Below are 24,792 nucleotides of genomic sequence, written 5' to 3'. Positions count from 1 at the left end.
TTCAACAAATGTGATAATAACCATCAGCTGATTGGCTATTGACGGACAAGTCGTCAGTTTTATCCCCATTAGACTTGTAGCTGACAGTCTTACCCTCATTAGACAGGCAGCTGACGGTCATTATTATATTTCTATGTAGATAAGAAATAATGTGTAAAAATTTCCACTGAGATAAGTAAATTCTACTGCACGACTGACGATGACGGTTGTTTTTTGTGGCTAATGAACATCAATATATAACAATTTCAACTGGAATAAAATAACTTTAGAAAACTTGTTTTTTTTGTCAAGATTACCGCCGCCGATTATAGCATATCGCATTGAACTCAGCCGGTATAAAATTCTTTGAAAAAAGCAGCTGCCCCCCGGACCAATATTTTTTTATTACATCGTTTCTTTGCAAACTATATTCATTGAACATGTTATCTTTCGAGATAGACTCTCTTGAACGATCATAAGTTATTTGATTTTGTATTTTTCTGGCTTATACTCGTATATGAAATAATTTAATTTTGGTATCACCCTATAGACTAAATAATTATTAGTAAACTCAACTGTAACCTCATATATTAAATAAAATTTTAATCTTGTATTAAATATAATAATTGAGAAAAATAATTATATCTACATAATGTTTAGTACCTGGTTCAGCCCACACTGTGCCGACGTCAAATTTAAAGCTTCCCAAAAATTTCTTACCCCTGAGAAAGTTCCGAGACTGCAACACCTGTTAGCAAGAAGAAAAAGAAGAAACATACCGAAAAATTACAAAATAAATGAGATAGGAAAGAAATTACATTTGCTGCAAAATGCTATAAATAATAAATTTGTGCAGAGAAATTTACTGTTTGAAACGAAATTGTTTTCATAGTAGTGTTTGTGCTATGATGACTGAACATTCGGGATGGTCGACCGCCGCTCGATAGAAAATTGTACTTTTCATGAGCTGGCTGTCATGCGCTAGATGAATAATATAACACAAAATCCGATTTTCATTATTTGTACCGATATTTATTCCTCTATCTTTGTTTTTTTCTCTCTCACATAATAGAGTGTTAAAAAACAATCAATATTTAATGTGAGTTACTGAACCGAATTTTATTTTCTTTACAAAGACTAGTGGTTTCTGTAAAAAATAGAAATCATTGGTATATGTTAAAACAGAATGAATGCATTGGCAGTGATATTTCCAGACATTCTGATACTTTTCAGTGATTCTGATCTGAAGAAAATAGCGAAGCATAGTCGGCAGCGTAGTTGGAATTTCTGGAACCGTTGGTTGGTGATATTCATACTGAATACACTGTTTACACTACCACTATACGAATACTTACAATTACACTGATTGACGTGCGCTTTGATAACCAAGTTATCGTCTTCAAAAATTTAAGATAAACGCGCGTCAGATAGTGTAATTGTGAGTGTTAGTGTAAAAAATGTGTTCAGTAGAGTCGGTAACGGTTAGTAGGCAGTTAGATAAGCCAATGAAACTATCATATTTGCTCTGTCGAAATTTTACTATTTTGATGCACATTTTCTATAAAATATGCGGGAAAAACTTGACCATAATGAATTATTTTATATTTAGTTTCTACAGAAAAATACCACGATAAGTAAGTTAAAACTTTTTTGGAAATTACTGAAAATATACACTATACTATAATACGAAAGGGGATGCTTAGTTGATTCTAATAGCCAAGGTTTGTCCATTTTACAGATCGAGCGTTCTACCGTTACCTTATAAAAGTGTAAAATAACTTAGCGTTACCTAAGGTTATTACTTCTAAGAGATCGTTTCTTGGGAATCATTATGTCAATCCCAACTAAGTTGTTAGCAGAACATAAAAATATTCTTGGAATATGAAGAGTTCAAGGGAGATAAATAAATTAAGACTTGTTCCAAACTGATCTGTGATGGTACTAAAGGCTACTAGTGTGGAATTAGTATCGGAACACTAAAGTCTTTAGAAATGGATCTTAGTCCTTTCTAAACATGCATGATGGTAAAGCAAGAGTGATGAGAATACAAGGTGAACGTCGTTACATTTTTTTGGGTGATATATACTGTTGGTATGAAGTGTCATTGAAGAAATATTGAGACCTCATCTGATTCGTTACCTCAGGATACTTCAAAATCCTACGTTTCAGCTACGTAGGAAAACAACTAGATAAACTTTAGTGTACTTCCAAAGACCTCGAATTTTTTCTCAATTGAATATGTGTGGGACCTAATCGGTACAATGATAATAAAACTTACAGTATCAATTTCATACTTTGACAATTTTTTGCACGAGATACAGGTGACATGAACAATCAAGTGGAATATTTTTCACCTGATCACGAAGCTTATGTGATGTGAAGCAAATATTTCAACTGATGTATTACTAGTACTTTTATAGAACACAAAATATAAACTTTTTTGGAAAAATATCATTCATCAATCATCAAAATAGCATTCATTATTACATTAGTACTAGTATTTGAAAGAAATTAATTGGATTTAAATTAGAATCGTTAGATTACGAAACTTTGATTAAAAATTTCCATAATCAACTTTTTTGTAGGGTGAATCTAATTCTAATAAACCAAATTTAATTTTAACTAAAGTATCTCCATGATCTCAAACAAGTTTTGAAAATTAGATACCGTTATAAGGACATAGAAGGAATACAAAGTTAATTAAGGAAGTTAATTTTCGTTCTAAATTTTTAATTTTCAGTAGCGAGGTATTATGGCATACATAACGACCTAGCCTAGAAAAATTCATTCATAAAGTAAATAAACAACATCAAATTTAACTTCTTTCATAATCTAACCAATGAAAATTAATAACGATTTGTATAGTAACCAGAATAAAAACGGTTAATATTTCTATCAAGCGTCAATGTGAATAGTAAATTTTGAAATTGGAAAATCTAATGTTTTTCAAAAGATTTTACAAAATTTAACCGCTACTAATATGTTTTATCCATTCTACAAATATTTTAATTATCAAATATTATTCTTTTGAAAATACTCCCAAGGAAGGAGCCAAACGTTAAGTTATACATAAAAATGTGATATTTTATCGAAGTTTCATTATTCTATCCAACAACATACGAATCCAAGGTATATATATATATATATATATATATATATATATATATATATATATATATATATATATATATATATATATATTAATGCATATGTATATTTATATATTATTTATATTTCAGTTCTTATCCAGACGAAATACTAGAACACTACTATGAAAATATTTTCGCTAGAACATAAAAACAAATCAATTTGAAACACATAAACGATGCATTTTTCAAAAAAGTAGCTTTCATATACCCGACGCATCATAGACAGTCTTGATATCTATCTTGAAACTTCCGACGAAAGTTCCCGATCTTAAGAAATTTCCAGAATGCAGAACCTAAAACATATCTATTTTTCAGCTTAAGCTTGTTTGTGTATTCTTTTTCAATATTCTGGAGTTTTTTCATGTCACCACAGATATTTATAATAATACGTAATGATAAAAGTTTGTCGTCACTTTATTTCCGATAATAATAATAGAAAAATAGATGTTAGAGATGCATTCTATTAAGATGATTCTGCCTTCATATTAAAAAAAATCAATATATCTGTCGCTCTTCGCAGTAAATTCACACTTAACTGATTTTCAAAAGTGAGACATTGTTTACTTTAAAAAGTTCCTTATCTTCTTCTAACGTTTTTACAGCCAAATTTACTGCTAAAAATTTAAAGTTAAATACCGAAATATGAATTATTAACCTCTGATAATACCTTCACCAACAAATATACCCGATTTGGTGATTTGACACAGTTATAATATCAAAAAGGTACTCCTTCTATTTTCCGAGAAATTCTGGGATTGAATTCATTCAAATTACATAAAGCGTTGCTTCAAATTTAGAAATTTTCAAAATTGTACAGAACACACTGCTCACTTCCATATAATTGCAAGCAATGAATTGTAATAAAGAATAATTTGTTCTGTATGAGTATTACCACCGGTTCCAGAATTTCCAACTCAACTTATTGTGAGAGAAGAAAAAAATGGGCTAATTCTTCCCAATTTACCGAGCTATGTATTCTTATTCTATCGTGGAGCATTCCTCTTCATTAATTGACATTATCATATTGTTCTTGTGTGAAAATTTTGATATTACGTGACACTCATTTCATATAGTGATAGATTTATTTTATTTCCTGATGTATAGCAAGTTGATTAAAATTATATAAGAAAGTTGAGCAAAATGATTTCAAAGGTTTAAATAAACACATTACTGACTTACCGAAAGGGTGATTATTTTGTCGAATAACATGATTGGCGGCATATGGAAGTCGAAAACGAAGTACTGTAAAAAGAAAAATAATACATTTCATGTTTGGATAGTATAGGGAAGAGAATGTGGTTACAATACATGGGTCTCTAGAACCTGGTTGAGCAGATCTATTTATTTCATTTGTATTCAAAACTAATATAATTTCTTAAGCTTGAGGGCGTGATAAAGTCTTTTCGAGCGACAACTCTATGAATCTGTTAAATTTCTTTTAAACGTCCTTCGATATGAGGCTATCAAACTTAACATATTTTCATGACTAACCATTCCATTGTGATATTTCCTACTTTCCTACTAATGATTCATTTGATTTTATCATCGTAATTCTCTGTAACACTATCGAAAATTCTTGTCTAGATACTACAATCAATTAAAAAAGAAAACAGAAACGAAACATCAAAATATTAAACATTTTTGCTTATCATATGTACAAGGATTTTCCCAATAATTATCGAATTATTTCAATAAATATGGCATTAGTATAAGTCATAAAGGACATAATACATTATCCAAATATTTCAGTTAATTGAAATATAAGACACTAAAAAACAAAAGAAGTAATATTATATATGAAGTGTCTTGTACTGATTGTGATCCTGTCTACATAGGGCAGACATCTCAATATTTAGAAAATATACTGAAAGATCATTAATACTATGAATATATATATATATATATATATATATATATATATATATATATATATATATATATAATGCATCTAAATGTTCTTGATTTTAGATCTCTTCTGTTTCAAACTTTGATGATAAAAAAGATCTTAATAATTTATAGCTCTATTTTGTAAAAAATTAATTTTTCTTATTGGAACAAAGTTATATAATAATATGTTCTTGATTTTAAGTCTTTTTAAAACATAAACCGACCTGATACTTTAGAACTTATTGGAAACTATACGCTGATTGCAAATCTTAACCCAAACGAAATTTCGATCACAGCTTCCGAATGCTGCGTTCAATTTTCGGTACAAATTTCAAATTTAAAACAGGATGTTCAAGAATTTATCAGTTTTCATGCGTTTATTCTTACATGATATTTACTTAGTTGTATAATGGATTCTAGATGATTAACACATTAAAAGCGGGAGTCGTAGTATTATGACTTATATCGATTGACTTAAGGCAGGAGTCGTAGTTCTACGATTTATCTGTACTGTAGCTTAAAAGTAGAATTCGTCGTACTACGATTTATTTCAACGCGGAAATACTGATACGAGTATATATGCAAACGATTTGTCTGAGGTTGATTGCGATAAAAGTCAGTTAGATATTGCTAATAATGATAATAATGATATTGACGATAATAATAGTGATGGTTCTATACGACTTATGAGAGGGAGCCGAATTTTCCCACTACCGATAAACGATGATAGAAGTAATAACCGTGGAGTGAAAGATCAGTTTCCAAACAGTAATGAATGTGGTTAATGTTAGTTTCAGTAAATTAAGATTTTCTATTCCCAACTATTGTAATTTTGGGACTATGAAAAAATTATTACTCCTAAAATTCAATTGGATACATATAACAAAAATGGGATACATTTACAATTATTCAAGCGTCTTTCATTAATTAATGATGAAGAAGCAGTTATTTCACCGTTCACAGTTTTCTATTGGTATAGAAATAATATTAATTCACAATTCACAATTCACAATTCACAAAATAATATCGTTGTAATAATTCTCATTGCTGATGATATAACTAATGAATACATTATACATTGTTTACCTCATTATAATATGGACAATTTGTACTCTCCTTTACACTCGTATACTTCTTTTGATCTCCCACTTGGATACAAACAATTGGATCCATATTAATTCCAGCCAGTTGTCTAGCTTCAATTATTGTCAAGCACACTTGGAAATTTTGTGATTTTAACATTGATGCTACTGTACTTTTGAAGTCTGCTTTCATTCTGAAAAACAAAAATCAGAGTTTTTAGACAAGGTCATGTAATCCTTGATATAATTTAAGCCATAATATGTGATATGTGATCAGAATATTCAATAAATACTCGTAAATTAAAATTCTTTTTTTTTTCTATGGGCACAGCGCATCCAATGCAGGTAGAATTGCAAAAAACTTGTAACGGAACGTGTCAAAGTAGACACCTGAAGTATGTCCCAATCTTCCCAATTAACTGAAAAAGAGCGACTAGAAATTGTAATTTGGATTTTATATAATCGGTTGTGTATTTCAATAGGAATAGTAATCTCTCAATCAAAATCTCTATGACTCATTTTTGTGGTGTATCAATTCACGTTTTTTTTAATCTAAAGTTTCTTGCATTTTTTGTCTTTACCCGCTATTTTTCTCCATTTTTTTGTGGTACTACTCCACCATCCCCGGAGTCCTATTTTATTTAGATCACTTGTTACTTGACTTTCCCATTGGCTTTCTGGTCATCCTCTAGGCATATTAAATTATCTAGCCGCATTACAAACACTATGTCCATTGTCGTTTGTTATTTCATATAGTGATTCTTCACCTGTTGGACTTAAAAGAGAAAAAAATGTCGTTCTAAATGATATATGAGAAACTTGGTTATTGATAATTGAATTGAATTGAAACCTACATAGCATTTTTATTTACTACATCCATTAACTCCATAAAATTGTATCGACTCTGAATTTTCGATAACATATAAGAACACTTATATGAAATATTATGAATAATTTCGTGAAACAAATAATTTCAGCAACTATCTCTTTCAAATTTCATCGACAATATGAGTCATATCACCGAATCTGAGTTCTTTTCGGTTAGGTTAGACTAGTCAGACGGATGCAATGTGTCTACCATCCTGAATTTCATATTGATATTTCTCTAAATATTCCCGTGTTTTCCAAGAAAGGTAAACAGCTATAAAATAATATAGAATATACAGAAACTTTATGCAAGAATCTCAACTAGAAAAAATTGAACTTTTTTTTCACAATTTATTGAATCCAGCTCTCTGTTCTAAGTAAACATTTAAGGAATGATTGATTATCAAGTTCATTTTGATAGATTATTTTGGTTCGCAAACAACAAAATTAATTTGAAGTTTCTTTTTCTAGTTCTAGTTTCAGTTCTATTTACGTGGAAATTTCGATGCTGTACTGGAGTAAGTAGCTTAAGATGAAAAAATGATACAAAAAAGTTCATTTATGATTATTATATTCTTAAACAAGAGGATATAACATAGCTGGATCTAAATTTATCAAAAGAAAAACGCTGTGTCCTGAAATTTTGAACTATCGAATAGCAGCTTTCAATTAGAATTTCTGAGTAAAATTGATAAGGATTATTTTCAGAAAAATTAGGCTTTGGCAATTGAAGTAAGGGAAAGATATATAATTCATGTCTCTTTTTGTATTATCTGAGTCAAACAGAGCTAGAGATATAAAAGCTCAAAAACAAACCCCCCTCAAAACTTACTGAAACTGAAATCAACTTTTTTATTATTTGAGGTAGCGAAAAAATACAAATTTTTTATGAAAGAGGGACGAGTGTATGGGATCCATGAATAGAAATTATGATTCAAAAAATTTTAAAGGAAAAAATTAGAAAACAAAATTCTTCTCGAATTTTCAAAAACGAATACGCCAGTCTAAGAGATCGGATTTTTTCATTTAAAAAATAAGCGAATTTTTCCTATTGCCCCCCTTTTTGGGAGGTATAGGTGAAGTGAAAATTCGAAATTCTCACCGCACTTGAGGGGGTGCAACTTTTCTACCGGAGACGATAGATATGTTTTTATTCAATTTTTATTCAACATGCATGCTATAGCTATGGCCAATACAAATTGATCAAAGTCAGTTGTGCTATATCCCTGTTGTTCACGCAGCTCAAATTGTCATCTATTTTATGGGTAGGGTATATTACAGCGTTGGTAACCGATCTTTTTGGCAGTCCTTCCATGCAATTCTCGCCCACCAATTCTCGAAATCTCCACTGTATCATTTTTTTCTCGGTGTCTCAGAGTTCTTTGAACTCCCTTCCATCGTACTGTTCCCCTACCTTCCATATCGGAGGTCCCTCAATAAGAAATCGAAATATGCTGCCCACCTTCTTTCTAATTCGTATTTTTGTTCTCTTATGAATGGTTCAAGCTTCTCCTTCATGTATTTTAACTCTTTTTAGACATTCTGCTTGTTTCATGTTTCTTCGTTTTAACCTATCTTCTTTCATCACTATTTGTATTTTAGTTCATTATCGATCTACATTGTTAATCAAATCAATACTTTACCTTGCTTTTTCTCGCCTGTCCTAGACATTCTTGCATAGCTTAATCCGTGCTAATTCTTTTTGTTTCCATTCCTTTTCTATCCTCTAATTCTAGCTTTTCCTCACTGCATATTAAACTCATTAATTACCTTGTCCTTTGGTTTTTTGTGTTTCGTACTTCACCTTCATTTTTTGACCCGAGACTGAATGCACATCTCTAAAAACTCGGGCATCTGTTATTGTAATTTTGTGAATTCTCTGTATAAGTACATTGTCTATCTGATTTTTAGTTATTCCGTCTCATGGTAAAGACTCGTACTTTTAATTTTGTTTTCTTAAACAATAACTGATGATAATCTCTCCATTTTCTTCGCTTTTTTGGTGCTCACTTTCGTCCCTTATCATATATTTGAATCGCTCTTCTCTACTTATCTTTTATATCACCTATTGTAATTTTCTATCGAATTAAGGAAGTCTTAACAAATTCATCTCTTCATAGAATTCATTTTTTGTTGTCAAGTCCTTATTTTCCGATGGTGCATGTGAGTGGAGAACCGTTGATTTCCTATTTTGTCCCAACAATTTCATTCTGCATAGCTTGTCAGGACACTTCTGACATTTTATTTATTTATCTTTTATTTTCTTCGCTTACTTCTTCATTCAGATTATAAATTCGTGTTCCTATTCTTTGGCTAGTCGTTATCAATTTGCCTAGTTTCACTTCTAAGCTTTCTCATTTATGATTAGATTCCCGTGGGCAATTTTCGTTATTTATTCTCTTTTATCAGTCGGTCCATAATAATATCTTGCATTTCTTTGCCTTTTATGGTGAGATCATTGTTAATGTAGATAATTCCATCTTTGGTTTTGCTATATATTTATTTGCCTTCTCCAAATTGTTATTACATTATTGCTGGTTTTCATTCGCTTGTTTGATTTCTATTACGCGATCCTGTGAACCTTCACTTCTTTCATATCTGTTATTTCTATTAATTTTTGTTTCAGGGTCGGGACTTTTATTATGTCTTTTTCTTTCCATGGTACTTATTCCGCCTATATTTTAACGCTAATGGGCTTAATGGAAATTCACCTGATTGGTAATAATAGTATTTTAATAATATTGAGTCTTATTTGAGCCGTATTTTTCTATATTCCTGTTGCATACGCTTCAGAAGATATTGAATTTGCCATGATAAAGCATTATTACATCATCAGTTTATACAGCGTATTTTATTGGACAGGTGATATTGTGTCTTTATTTCTTTATAGTAAGGATAAACAATGGTACTTGGAATAGATTTTTGAAGATCACCATCACACTAAGTATTTGTAGAAGATAACGAGTTATTATTAGATACCTTATATTTACTAGATGTGAAAATAAAAAGCCTTCTATAAATGTGGAAATATTAGTTGTAGAATTCAGAAAGATCATTTAAGATTGTGTGACTAAAGATTGTATCGAAGTACCCTTCAATATTGGAACCACGCGAAGCTAGAATACTAATTTGAAAGTAGATTTTGTTGTTTGTTTTTTGCAAGAAGACGGGAAAACCGTCTATAGATCAATTTTCCTAATAGTTTATGTAATATTGTGGTAGAGACGGTAGCAGATTCGGCTTGAGTACAGGAAGAATTAGATACTGCAGCTATTGTAAAAGAAACTTTTTTGTGGTTCCAATGCAACTGTTAACATTTTAAAATTTCTTATTTCTTACACCTTTTGATATATAGTACAGAATAGACCTTAAATCAATGTAAAAACAAATGAACTGTTATTAGGCGGTATTTTTAGGTTGGGTTGAAGTAGGTTTTAGTTTGTGTATTGTAAAGGGCAAGTTGTTTTTAAGTAAGTATGATCTGTGATCAGATGAAATTACCTTTACTCTAAACAAGACTTGAAATCTATTCTTTAGTATCCTCGAATGGAAATGGAAATGGAACTCAGGAACTGGAAAAGGAAAATTACCCAACAATTGGTTTGGCAGAAGAGGAGTTGAAAGCCTTTTTTTGGAAACATCTCAAATCCGCTATTAACATTTATGAACTTAGGAACTAAATTACAGAAGCATGGCCAATTCTCACTGAAGTTTTATGAAATATTGGGAAGAGCTTAGATTAAAACACCAGGGCTACAAATATTAATTTAGAAAGTTCCCCTTATAATTCCTCATGTTAATTGCTAGGCGTTTTTTGTCTAGTACTTAAATCATTTTTTTTATGTTTAAACATATCTTTATTCATGGAATAAGTTCTTATTAAAAAATGAAATACTGTTATAAATTAGTACAATTCGACATCCCTCTTTTATTATTATTTCAATGCAAAATTGTCTATCAACAATTCATTGATTCACAACTGTTAAACTTTTAGAATATATAGGATTCACACATCAATTTTCTGAGTTTCTATCAGTTATAGCATAGAGTATTATTTTTTTATAAACTGAAAGAGTGAAAATTAATTCTATTCTCAAAAAAGAATATTAAAGCATCTGTTTTCAAAAAAGAGAATTAAAGCAAATTATCAATGCAACAGATTGTAGTTAGGATAATACAAATAGCCAAAAATATAATGTTTGTTATGAAAATTGTTTTACCTCGAACTTTTTTTCTGTCGTTCGATTAAGGCATCCGTTGAAGTTTCTCCCTCGTTACAACTCATCGATATTGGGCTACCGAGGCCAGCTAAATAATTCTGATCGGCTTCTGATTCCTGTGAATTTCCTTTAATCTCATCTATAAAATTAGCGATTTCATCTTCGTTGTCACTGTCCTTTGGTAGTCGTTGTTTTCCAAATCTAAAAAGAAGAAAATTATCAGATACATGATTTCAAGTTACATTTTAAAGACAATGAAACTTCCCTAATTTGGGAAGGCTGCGTAATATGAATATATCCAAGCCATTATATGAAAAAGTAGGGCTTCTATGACTATCAAAACAATGGAGAAACATATCACTAACTGTATTCAACCGGCTCTTGCTGATGCAAGTCAATGCGCTTACGACCACAAAAGCCGGATTACCTAAGAAGCATATGAAGTGGACGAGTTTAATTTATTCATTCTGCGCTCCTACTTTAAAGCAATAAATAGAGAATCCGATCTAACCACCTACCGATACACCAATTACCGTGATTTTCTGAGAGGAGCCTGCAGCACTTAACGGAATAATGAATAGTTGACCAGAAAATAAGTATTGTGATAAAAACTGTTTTCTGCATCTATCTTGCAAGCAAATACGAGGAGAAGTTCTTCTAGATCTCGCTATGCAAGATACAAACACACGGTGACAATTATCAGTACCAATAACATAAACAAAAAACTCTAGTGTCAACGGCTGTACTATCAGGAGGGAGCTCGGGCGCCAAATGGAGTATAAAAAATGTGCACATCCCTCAAAACGCTTGAAAAACCATATAAAAAAATTTATTCGAAAACAGGTACTTACACACAACATCAAGAACATCATCAACATTTGCGTGGGTATATTGATTTGCTTCTGCAGAAGTTGAAAGCGAACTCAATCTTTATCAAGATTCATTAAGTGTACAATGAAGAAGTGACGAAACATATTTGAGGCTACGCCTGATAAATACACTAACCAATACCATCAAAACAAACGTTGGGCAAATATTGGTACTCATTATAGTCGCATCTAAAAAGCACAAGAGAAACGCCGGATAGCAGCCGAAGAGATGCGGTTAAACACTGTTCCGAGTAGTTTGATGATTTCACACTACAGTTAATATAATATAATGCGAAATACTAACAACTAGAAAGCACCGAGAGTTGATAATATCTATAACTTTTGATATGAGTAAGCGTACATAAGGAATTAGCCAAATAATTTACCCACACAACCCAGAAGACATCCCAACGTTTCTAGTACTGGGTTCCACTCACTTGTTCCCAAAGAGTTTCCAGACGGATGACTCCCACTCAGTTCAGACCTATTACGTGCCTTCCCAATTTATATAAGATACTTACAGTTTTTATCGCACATCAGGGAAAATAAGATACACGCCGTAACATACACCTTGCTCTCGTAGACTTTCCCCATCAGTTGGATCGCCTTTTTCAATACCTTTGTTCTATATTGAGATGAGACGCAGTATTATGCATAAATAGCCGTAATATCATGCAAATATCACATTTGTTTTCGAATATTAAGCAGAAGTTCTAATTAAACTAGCGGGTTACTATGAGATGATCCCCTACAATTCCACCACTAACATCTAATGGCCACCATTTGCTATTAAGATTTTTTTATCACATTTAGGTTAGAAGTTGTTGATTATAAAAATTATATCGATTTACACATTCATTTGTATTAATTCGCATCATCTGCAGAACGCACAAAATAAATAAATAATTCTCGGGCGATTGATAACTCTTGATGGAATTTAATATGATAACTATGCATTTTGTGCTTTCATAAACTTCAAGAGCGAGAATTTGTTAAAAATTTGCGTAACCGAAAATTCTATTTGGGTTAAGGGTAAGGTTCGGAAATGGGTGGACGGCCTTTATACAAATCAGAAAAAAATCTCAATTTAATTAAATACGTAGATATTCCATCATATTACAGACCTCTAATAGATAAAATAAAGTTTATTTCTTTAACTTACAGTAAATTACAGAGCGTTGAGTTACATACGATTTTCACCTAAACATGTCTATACCTTTTAAAAGACTCTGTATAACGTAAAAATACTTCAATCAGTAGTTTCAAAAAATGTGTACAGTCTGAAATATGTTCAGTTGTATAGTTGTGATAAAATTGGTACACCTTGTTTTTATCATTTCTCTGATTTATAATTTGTGATCATCTGTATCTAGAATTGAATTTTTCATGTTTTTAAAATCAATTCAATTTGGTTTTTCCACCAACGGCCTTTTAAGTATTGTGGAGATTTATATTGATGAAAAAACTCAATGAACTTATATGAAGTTGCCAAGTGATTCTATTTACTGTTTCAGTTATAATAGTAAAAAGGCTTATTAACTCGGACAGTAGCGAAATGGTGAAAGATATATTCTATTAAAGGGTCGCAGTATGAGATGCTGAATGAAGTTCCTATCAACGCGTCGTGCTATGCGATGAACTTAGTCATTGCTATCTACTTTGATGATCACACTTACTATTAAACTGTATTTTATGTTGACTAATCCTAGTAAAATATTGGATATAGAATGTAAGTTCTATTAGCGTGTTACGGTATGCAAGATGTTGGGTGTTGTTCTATTAATGAGTCGCGGTACTATGGGCGGACTATTTACGATTAGCGATTAAATGAAATAAAGCGTAAACGGAATAATAAAACGATAAAATATAGATGTTCCTGATGTGAGTTATATCCAAAAAAGATTAAAAAGAGCTTAAAGAATTGAATTATAAATAAACTAAATAGGTTCTCATATGATAACCGTTCATGTTTTACAGTGACATCAGTAGAAGAAAAGAAAAACGCAACACAAATAATTGATCGATGTTTTTAAACACAACATTGAAGACTGTAATAAAAAAATACACATATACCTCAACCTTATACAGATCCCGTATTTAAAAAAAATTAAATATATCATATTTAAAAACAAAATCAATTTATGCCATAATTTATCATACTATCAACTAGCTTCGATTATTGCTGATGAAGCATCATCTCGAGCTTCTTATTTCGCTGGTCATCCGAATGCAATCGTGGTCGCACAATGCTACAAGATGAATTTCGTGAAGGTCATCCAAATGCAGCTGATGTGCCAACAAACATCGATCCTGTGCTTAAATTTATATTGCAAGATCGCCATGTGATATATGTGAATTTGAGGGATACTTGGGCATTAGTTTCATTTGTATACATTTAAAATTACATGAATATATGGCTGTCAGAAAGATTTGTTGGCATTTGATACCGCATAATTTAACAATCGATCCAGAAAAGCTCGTGTTGATTGGTTTTAGGAATGGTAGAAAAATTCAATCGCGGTGTTTCAAAAGACGTCAATCGACTGTATGGGTCTTTCAAGACAAGCCATCTCCGATCAAAGCGGTTCGTACACGAACCAATTCAAAATAAATAGTCGCCTATTGTTTAAATCGTTGATACCTAACTATGGGTGCCGTGTTGACTAATAATTTAAACTAGCCCCATAAACAAAAATCCAACGGTTTGTATATGTTGCTTAAGAAATTCCATTTAATGGTTGAAGTAGAAACTGTGGCCTAATTAAGTTATTACCTATAATATCAATCCATACGTTCACTGAAAAACTTTTTGAAAACTGTGCTCTATAATCTCATAGGGATTCTTGTCTTTCCATACGAAATTATTGTGAAAATTCATGATAGGTAGAAAAATGTGCCTCGTCCGTAGACAATATATTATTCATAAATTGAACTGAAATTGAAACCGTTGGTTGTGCTGCTTTTTTAAAACTCGCCACACAGAGGAATAGCTGATATATAGGGTGTGCAATTTTTCTAGTGCTTGTTTCCGGGTGTTCACCGGGTGTTGATTGAACTTCTTTTTAACATTCCAGTTCCGGATAAGTGATGTAAATAGGATGATGAGGCGTAATTCATTGCAGATATTTTTCAGCAGAGTCTAGCTTGTCGAGAATTACAATTTGCCATAGCATGCACCAAATGCATGTCAACTATTTCTCTGTTGGTATAGATATTACAATAAACGCAAAAGTAACAATCTACAAACTCACAAGTAAGCTCCGATTGCTAACTATCAACATCAGCCTACTACAATTTGAAGAAACATTTAGTAAACACGGTAAATGAATTGTCGAACTAACAACAGCCTACTCTGTAATTAAAAAATTAAAAACAAGGAAGAGGTGTTCAATTCCAGCATTTATTATGAATCGTAACACATTTTACATGTTTACTGTTTTCCATTTAATTCATTAAAAGAATTATAAATTATGATGTTTATTTTTTTCTCTACAGCTATTGGTTTTGGGAAAAAAATATTATAATAAAAAATATTTTTCTATAAAGCAAGGATGTTAAATAATAATTTTATTCCATAAAACTTCATCTTGAAAAAAGTTTTGATATGAAATAAAGTAAGGGTTGCGAATCTCACCGCCATATAATTTTGCAGGAATATCGAAAAAATACCCACAGTTAGTTCTTACGATGAGCTTCAGATTTTTAGTCACCACTTTTTAAAGACGATATCTCGAAGAGGGGTGAGCTGAAGAAATTTTGTTATAGGAATGAACCTTCTTATTAATTCTTCTTAATATCAATTTCACACGAGCAATAACGTCCTAAATTTTGTTGCATAGATTTAGAAACAACCTGTATCAGATCAAAAGTGAGACAATATTAAAAAACGTACAGATATACCTAGAAACAGCTGGTAAACAAGCTAACTTAACTAATGCGACACCGTTTAGACAACGGAAAGCTTTTGATGAGATCGTATAAGTCAGTGCAACCAAATTATTGACAAAGCATGAATCAAAGTCTGTTTGAACAATTGTCGCACTTGTCCAAGTGGTCCGTTGTCTTAGACGGTTTTATACACACAACTTACTCCTATGAAGGACTAGATAAGGAAACGTTTTGATACTAATATGGCAAAGTTTTTTACAAATCCAAAAACTGTCTCGTGCAGCCAAAATGCTTTTTGTGAATCCCAGATACCGACACTAGAGATAGTCTGTTCCACATCTCTGCATCTGGATCTAATACTAGTAGCACGACAGACTGCTAGTTCCCCTCAAATTATGCATACAATGTATGTTTAACTAGAAGTACCAAATACTTCTCCTTCTGGATGAAAAGGACCCATTTTCTTACCTTCACACCATGGAATGTAAATTATAATGAGCCTGTTGGAGATTGTCCTGACGAAACAGGTACAGCTGACGATTTTTGCTAATGATATCGTCACCACGGCATCGAGAATGATAGATTGGCTTGGTTGGGTTAATAATTGACAACGGCGAGGCTTGGCTGATTAAAGATGAAACTGACATCAATAAAAGTACTGTGCTAACTGAAAGTTATGATATATGAAAAGCTATTCTTTCGAGAGAATTTTGAAACAACCTGAACTTGACCACAAAAAATGGCCTACGAACTTGAAAGAGAAAAGTTCTTCTTGAAGTGGTCCACTAAATTCAGCACTATTGAGAGAAAATGTGAGCAGGCATACTAATCCAGAAACGTACTGGATAAGATAATAGTAGGACAATGAAGGGGTGTCCTCAGGGTGATCTGAACTTAAGAAACTATACTGATTATAAAGCTAGCGTCACCTATCGACTTACTAGCATTCGAGAAGGCAAAATACTACTACTTTATAACTAGAGGTGACAATACAGAGTATCAAGAATGACAACACAAACACAGAGGAAATGACAATACAAAATTAAGAGCTGCAACAAGAGTAGATGGACTTATACTGAATATCAAAATATAGCAACCCGAAATGACGATTATATATGAGTACTCAGTGAGCCTAGTGAACTACACAATGTAAAGAACTGAAATGAAACTGTATCCTATGCGCGACGTCATCTCATCGACAAAATTTCAGAGAGGAATCAGTGAAATAGGAGTAGATTACATAGAACGTAGCACGAAATGAACCGTGTAATGCAGACGCATATACACACACGTACAAATAAATACACAGGCCACACATACAATACACGCAAGCGTACGGTCACACACGCACTCAACTAACATATATACACACGCACACATGCATACACATACAAACGAATACACTTGAATGAGCGCACACATACGTATGTCTACACAAGTGCAAATGCGCCCACAAGTGCACACGCGCATTAATGTGTGATCTAAAAAAAATATAGTACTGAGAACCAACGATAATGATTGCTTGAAGTGTTTGATAACAGCGATTGATTTGTTAATCAAGTTATAATTTTTCAAGTTACATTATTACTGATAGTACTGTGCAGAGGAAAATATTTCCTATATCAGGACCAATCCTAGAATATACTTCATCTCACATGAAAATGGCCTTATTTAAGCCCAAAATAACCCAAGGACCTCCCTCCACCCCTCACTTATAGTGTCAGGGCTAGGTAACTCTGCTCAGGTAGAATCTCAGGTTACGTGTTTTTTTTTCATGATACCAAAAGAATCACTATTTGTATTGCTTACCTAACTAAATTCCTTACAGCTCTCAATGTCGCTTTTTTCCTATCTAGAATCTTGCGATCTACAGAAATAGACTTTGACTGCAATGGAATTGGTTCGCGCGCGTTCACTATCATACTTTGTTCAATATTAGCTATATTCTGTTCAATATCAATGAGCATTTGTTGATCATCTTGTAATACGTCATATGTTGACATCAATTCCTCAGGTGGTGTATACGAAACCTCGAATTCCACGGTGGCCTGAAATAATTGAAATGAAAATTTTATTATAATGTAAAAAAATAGGTAATCAATAAGATGATAGTGCTAATCACATTTTTTCTTATATAATAAGTAAGATTTTTAATGGAAGTTCTTTCCAAAAATATTAGATAACGATTTGGATTAAATGGAGAATATTAGTGTAACTAAGTTTCTAAAACGTAAAATTCTCCCTCGAAATTACTATTTATAAGAGTTGTATTCTCCCCAGCGTTCCAAAACTCAAGGAACCGTACCCAACGCGACCCCACCTTTTGCACCGCTAGAGAAAGGGAAGCGCTTACAGCAATGAAAGAGATGGTACCAATTCGTTAAAGAAAGTCGTTTCGTCGTTCTCATTGAAACAAGAAGCCAATCAAGGAATACCATTGTAAGTAGAAATATTTTTTCCCAACAGAAATCTGCGTAGCTCCAGTGGATTGGTAAAAGAAAAATATCGGTAACCAGAAGAGAAAAGTTCTCGAAGCACCAGCAGCCTGTCCATAACGCAATCCACAGCGAAAACAATACCAGGAGTAGAGTCAGTGTCCAAAAGTCCGTAAAACGGTTTCTGTGCCAGTCCGTCCGAAAGTAAGTGGGGGAAACCCAGGTAAACCAATATGAGGGTAGTGAGTATTCACACCCTAGTAGGAGTTGCGAAACTGCCATTGAGAGCACTGAGTATTCACATCTCAGTGGCGTTTGTACCTTCAGCTTACCGAAATTGTAACCTGCATTGGTTATCCAAAAGTAGTCCTCACCAACTACGGGACCCAGTTTACCGGCCTCTTGTCGAAGAATCACGTGAAGAACTTGGCATTGTCCACCGTTTGACCCCACCTTATACTCCTCAGGCCAATCCCGTAGAAAGAGCCAACAAAACTTTGAAAAACGATGATAGCGCAGCTCTGTGAAAGTGATCATCACAAGTAGGATGATATCTACTAATTCTACTACTATCTACAACCTCCGGGCCGGTAATGGCGTTGCCACGTAGAAGATCAGGTCATGAAGCGCAAAAATCACCATTTCTCCGCAGAGAAATGATTCGTAGCAAAACTTGCTCCGAAATACTTAGATCCGTATACCATTACACGAGTCCTTTCGACCGTTGTGTATGATCTTAAAAGTCGAACCGACAAAAAGCTCTACTTAGCTCACGTCAAAGACCTACGACCTGCACACAGCGCCAACTTGGAATAATAAAAATGCGCTCCGCAACCAAGAAAATTACTTGCCCTTGTCTCAACCAGCACCTAGCCTGCTCCGCCTGTAGATGCCAGCCGAAAAAACTAGCGCTGACAGTAGAACAACATGCCTCGATCAACGTCGACAAAGTTCGAAGGAAATTCTAACGAAGATGGTCACATTGTAGGTATTTTTAGTTAATTTTAGGTTATCCGTTTTTTTTTTGTAACAGTTGTATCTACCCCAATAAAGGTGTTGTATCAGTAACGGTAGGTGCCTAGACGGTTTTCTTCTATTTTGTATTGATAGAATTCGTGCGGTAAGGAAACTGTTACTGGAGGCGCAGAGTATTCACATCTCAGTGGTGGTCGTATTTGGGCCTCCAGCCAACCGAGTGGAAGAACAGTTGTTACCGGAATTGATAAAGGTAGATGCGGTAATTTGCTAACGCAAGATTTGAAAAACGCAGTCCTTACCGTAGAGCTTTAACCAACCGAGAGCTTAGTTTTTGCACGCCGCCTATCCCAGCTTATTGCTCGCACCCGCTTTCGCTATGTCGCATCCCTTAGTAACCGTTTGTGCCCCACTTGGCAGTTATTAGGTAGTAACCTTAGAGTTTACGCTTCTATTGCCGTTGCTTTTCCTAGCTTGTTTTTATGTATAATTTATTCTTGTTTTAGTTTTGAATAAAGAAAATTGTGTTAAAACGTAATTTGCCTTCTTATACGACTCCGTATCTTAAAAGCTTCGCAAGTAACACTAGCAGCAAATACCATGTTACCAATCCAGAAGGCAAGTAAAATCTGTTCAACTGGTTTAACCGTATTCGTCTTCATCATACCCCTGAAGTACAGTATTTTATTTTCTTCACTGACGCTGTCCGGAGCAAGTGAGGCATGCTGCGATAAAAAACTGGCGCCGAGACAATTCGACACTTGAGCTTTGGCGTCAAACCATCACTTAGCGACGAATTTGAGATATGTGGATAATATTGAGCATTTATTTGATAAAGCGAGGAAGCGAAGAAGATAATATGGTGTCTGAATAAACCCACCTCATTCTTAGAATAATATGTCAAGATTCATGCTCTCATTCTTTATCTAGGCTTTCATATTTTGCATGCAAGTGCTTTCAACTTACTAACTTGCGTCGTAAGTGAATCGCAAAGACCGTTATCCCTGGATCGCAATTTGACCGTTGTTTCAGCTATAAGATTAAGAATATCTGCAAAAAGTAGCTTGCAATAGTTATTTATCAACAGTTCTCAATTTTAATAACGAATCAAACGAATCAATTTGTCAACACTATGTCGCAAATCATCGGGGTAGTTAATGGTACTGAATCAAGTATACGTTACTCCAAATATGTGGGTAACGTTCAGTCATTTGTTGACGCAAATCAATAATTATAATGAAGAATCAAATTTGAACTGTTTAAGTAATCACTTACAGGTAATGGTTGATTATTTTCATCCAACAGACTATCGGATACTGAGATTTTCCTATCTATCACTAGCTTTTGTAGGACAAGCTTATACAATCCTATCAATTTGTCGGAAAATAACCTGTTTCTGGTGTACAACTCAATGATTAACAATTCATCTTCTTCTACAGCTCGACCTACCGGCCATTCAAACGTCTGAAACAAATATCAGATTGAAAATAATTTTGTATGGACTCTTAGACAAACATCAAAAATATTTCTCATATCCATTAGGTCAATCCTAATTTATGAATTGTCAATAGTTGGAGAGAAATATTTATAATAATATAGTTGTTGAATATTATTCTGAAATGGGGACCAATAATGACCAGTATAATAAATTGTTTGGCCTTTTTAAAATTTCTTTTGATAAATACCTAAAGTAGTCGAAACTTTTTTCTTTCAAAAAATATTGAAAAAATCTTATTATTTTAACAGAAGAGACATAAAATCAATATATATTCATGTTTCTAAATCATCTTGATTTTAGGTTTCTTCTGTTTTAGAATTAGTTTTTTTCATAATTTTTGGAAGACGGATAAAAATTTGATGTTTCGATCACTTTCAGTCTTCATTAAAATATTATCAAGAATAACTGACAATTTGCGTATTTATATTGATCAATAGATCACCAACATCATGAATATCATAACTAAAAATTGTATATAATACTAGGTCTTCTCTGTTTCAAAATTATTTTTTTTTTAATAATTTTTAAAAGATAGATGAAAATTGATGACTTTTCGACTTTTCTCTAAGTGTTTATCTAAATATTTTATATTCATAATCTACACGAACATTTTCTGGCGAAGAAAGGTTATAATAGCCGATAGTAGATACGCAATGAAGCGAGTGTGCAGTACTCCACATGATTGACTCTAAGTTGAAAAATGTTTAGATAATCGCGAAAGTCGTTTAAAATAGCAGAGTGTATAATCCGATTAAACCAAATTTAACATTCGTGACATTTGGCTGGAGTTGCGTGATAAAAAGTAGCTTGTCGACTAAAACATATCAAGGATAAAATATTGCATGTACTAAGAGACATGCAAATGTAGCTAAAAACCAAAGTCGAGAAATATAATATATATGAAACTTACATCTACTCTACTTTCCAAATGATTTCCAAGAATAACTTAAATAGCCACCTTTAGATAGTGAGAGATGGAAATCCTAGGGTGAAAAAAGGAATCAAAGCTTTCTACATTTGTAGGAAGATATTTGGAAGAAACTGGGAATTACAACCTAAGCTTATAAACTGGCTGTGTACAGATTATAACTTACGGAGTCGTAATATAGTGGGAGGCCAAGAATAAGAAGACTAAAAGGATTTACAGCTAGAAGTACCCTCAAACTGAGGGAAACTGGGCTGTGGAAACAATCCAACTATGGGCACACCAGGATACTAAGGGAAATAGAGAATATGGCGGATACAGTAGTCAAAGATGACTGACTTTTGATATAGGCCTCATACCAACGAGAGAGGACTGGGAAGAGAACTCAGGAACAGTAAGTAACTCGATCTTCACGGACGGGTCCGTAAGAAGAACGGACGGGAGCGGGAGTATACTCTGAAGTTCTTGAGGCTTAGAAATGCTTGCAACATACTGCAGGCCGAGCTGCGGGCAACAGAACGAGCCGCGGAACTAATCCGATGCAGAGATGAAACGGTGCGTGTCATCACAATCTACACGGATAACCAAGCGGCTCTGAGATCACTATCGTCTACGGGAGTGAAATCTAGGTTAGTGGTGAGCTGTCGTGAAGCCCTATCATGGATTCTTAACCGAAAAGTTAGACGAAGCGGTGGGCTTACCACTACCACCGATAAAATTGCTGAGAGACACTGCTAGTCTATGGGAAAGCCTCGATCCGAAGGGTCGTAGCAGTGATTACAGGTCACTACACAGTAGGCTCTAGACTCATGAAAATGGGTATCGGAACCGACGATCTCTGTGCAGAATGCAGTGAGGAGGAAGAGACAATAGAACACCTAATGTGTCACTGCACAGCTTTGGCGTAGAAACGAATACAATGCATGGGGAGTGAAACATTGGAATGTCTGCAAGAAGCTGCGGAGCTGTGTGTTAAGGACCTGATTCACTTCATTGCAAACTGGAACAGCTAGGGAAGGGGACAAGGACCTAGCAAATTCTTGAAATATCGTTTTATATGACGATATTGGTTTGTTACTCTGTGTATAAATGTTGGGTTAATAATAAAATGTTTTATTTAATAAAATTTTATATTTATATAAGATAAGACTTGATCCTGTTAAAGATATTAACAGATGATCTAAGTCTATAAAACTAAACAGGAATTATACCGACGTTGATTAAAATAAGTATTATTGTATTGAAAATTTTTATATACTATTACATTATACAAAACAGGTTGTATTAGTTTTAAGTTAGTTGTAAGGGGAACAAACATGGCCAGGAGGATCTTGCCATGCTTGTCTCGCGTCTCCAGACTGGCGAACAGGAAACTCGTTTTCCTCTGTCGGATTACTTTGTGATTTTGTATTACTTTGTAATGTAATGTACTGTTACTCTGGTAAATAAATAAATAAATAAATATATATTGTATATTTAAAGGTAGTTATAGTCTATTTCAGAAAGGTATAGAGTAATAAAATGGGGAATTCCGTCCAGTTCAGCTCAATTTCGCTGTCGGTCATAGGTGTAGGTCTTGATATAGTATTGTTTTTAATATTAAAATTTCAAGTAATTGCCTAAGAGAATTAGGAATAGTATGTTTTCTGGCCTGAAGTGTCAATATCGAAATATTGTTAGGGATTACTTAGGTAGTCGATTATACAGTTACGTTCTGCGTTTAACTTAACCATGCGCCGTAAGGGCAATGGTGCCTTAGGCGAAGAGGGATTTTTAAAAGAATATTTGCTAAGCTTTCAGTCGTGCCATACGGGAGATTACCACGAGGACATGGATTTGGTTGTTTTTTAAGACTATTTTGGTGAAATGATAAAATCTTCTGGCTGATTCAGTAGTAGTCATGGATAAGTTATCATTCATAGAGAAGACTCCAACTTCATCTTCGAGAAAACAAGAAATTATTGACTGGTTAACCATCAAAAGTATTGAATTTGAAGATAAAAAAACTAATAGCTATAGCAAATTCACACAAACATCGTTTTATGAAATACGCCGTGGAAGATATAACAGAAAACATAGTGTAACTGTTCTGCGCATACCTCCATATCATTGCGAACTAAATCGTTGCGTTAAGCTACTGTTTGATCAAGCCATTAAGGAGGTGACACCAGAGAAATGGCGAAAAGCAGTCCAGCATGCCATGAAAGAAGAGGAGAAAATGACTTGACTACTTGATCGATCAGACCGTCGACCCGTTAATTATAACGTCATGAGGAGATGACAGCTCCTCAGATGACGAAGAATATTATGATTTTTTATAATTTAATTTTTGTATAATGTATTTTTTGTATAATGTTCAATAAGAAATAAGTGTACCTAATAGTATGTACAAAATGCCTAATTTTTATTTTATTCTTTCCTTTTTACGAGTATCCTATCGGCACGCCTTTGGCACACCCTTTTCAGTGTTTGTGAATGGATAAAAATAGGCTAAACCCATATATTGACACCAACCCGGTGGTACTACCTGCACTTGATAAAAAGAAAGAATTTTACAATGAAATCAATGCCAAACTATGAAATTGGCTTAAATATTCGTTGGGTCACTCTGTGATTCCTTTGCATACTTAATGAGGTTTTATTACTCTATACCTTTCTGAAATAAACTATAGCTTCCATTCCAATAAGAAATTATCTTTATACTTTCAACAAAATTTTTAATTAAATTCAAGTAGAAACGGAAATCGATAGTAATTTATAAGTAATTAGAGTAACACACTGGTGGCGTACTAGGGATTTGTTTGGAAGTAATACCCCAATAGCTGATAATCAAATTAAAATTCTCAAATACGTCTCATGACACAAATTGCTTAAAGATAATTAACATCATAACTTCACTTCAAGCTCTATCATTGTTAAAATATCCACCACATTGTCATATAAATCCTTATTATCTTTTTTTTATAAGTAACAACCTGATTTTTTATAGTTATCAGCTTTTGCATATGTACTCAAAAA

General features: G+C 33.2%; 1 protein-coding gene across 1 annotated transcript in view; it reads right to left on the bottom strand.

The window, feature by feature from the left end:
- Positions 1 to 24,792, bottom strand: part of LOC130446447 (otoferlin-like) — a 92,431-nt gene that overhangs the window by 46,321 nt on the left and 21,318 nt on the right. Inside the window, exons 3-8 of the mRNA XM_056782717.1 lie at positions 20,627 to 20,815; positions 17,751 to 17,989; positions 11,185 to 11,385; positions 6,102 to 6,291; positions 4,308 to 4,370; positions 643 to 727 (exon numbers count right to left, since the gene is read on the bottom strand). Of these exons, the coding sequence (XP_056638695.1) occupies positions 643 to 727; positions 4,308 to 4,370; positions 6,102 to 6,291; positions 11,185 to 11,385; positions 17,751 to 17,989; positions 20,627 to 20,815 (967 nt within the window). The remainder of the gene's footprint in view (positions 1 to 642; positions 728 to 4,307; positions 4,371 to 6,101; positions 6,292 to 11,184; positions 11,386 to 17,750; positions 17,990 to 20,626; positions 20,816 to 24,792) is intronic.

This window comes from Diorhabda sublineata, chromosome 7, assembly GCF_026230105.1.
Source record: "Diorhabda sublineata isolate icDioSubl1.1 chromosome 7, icDioSubl1.1, whole genome shotgun sequence".
Taxonomy (NCBI): Eukaryota; Metazoa; Arthropoda; class Insecta; order Coleoptera; family Chrysomelidae; genus Diorhabda; species Diorhabda sublineata.
Note: the sequence above shows the minus strand (reverse complement) of the source record. Positions and strands in the feature narration are given on the sequence as shown.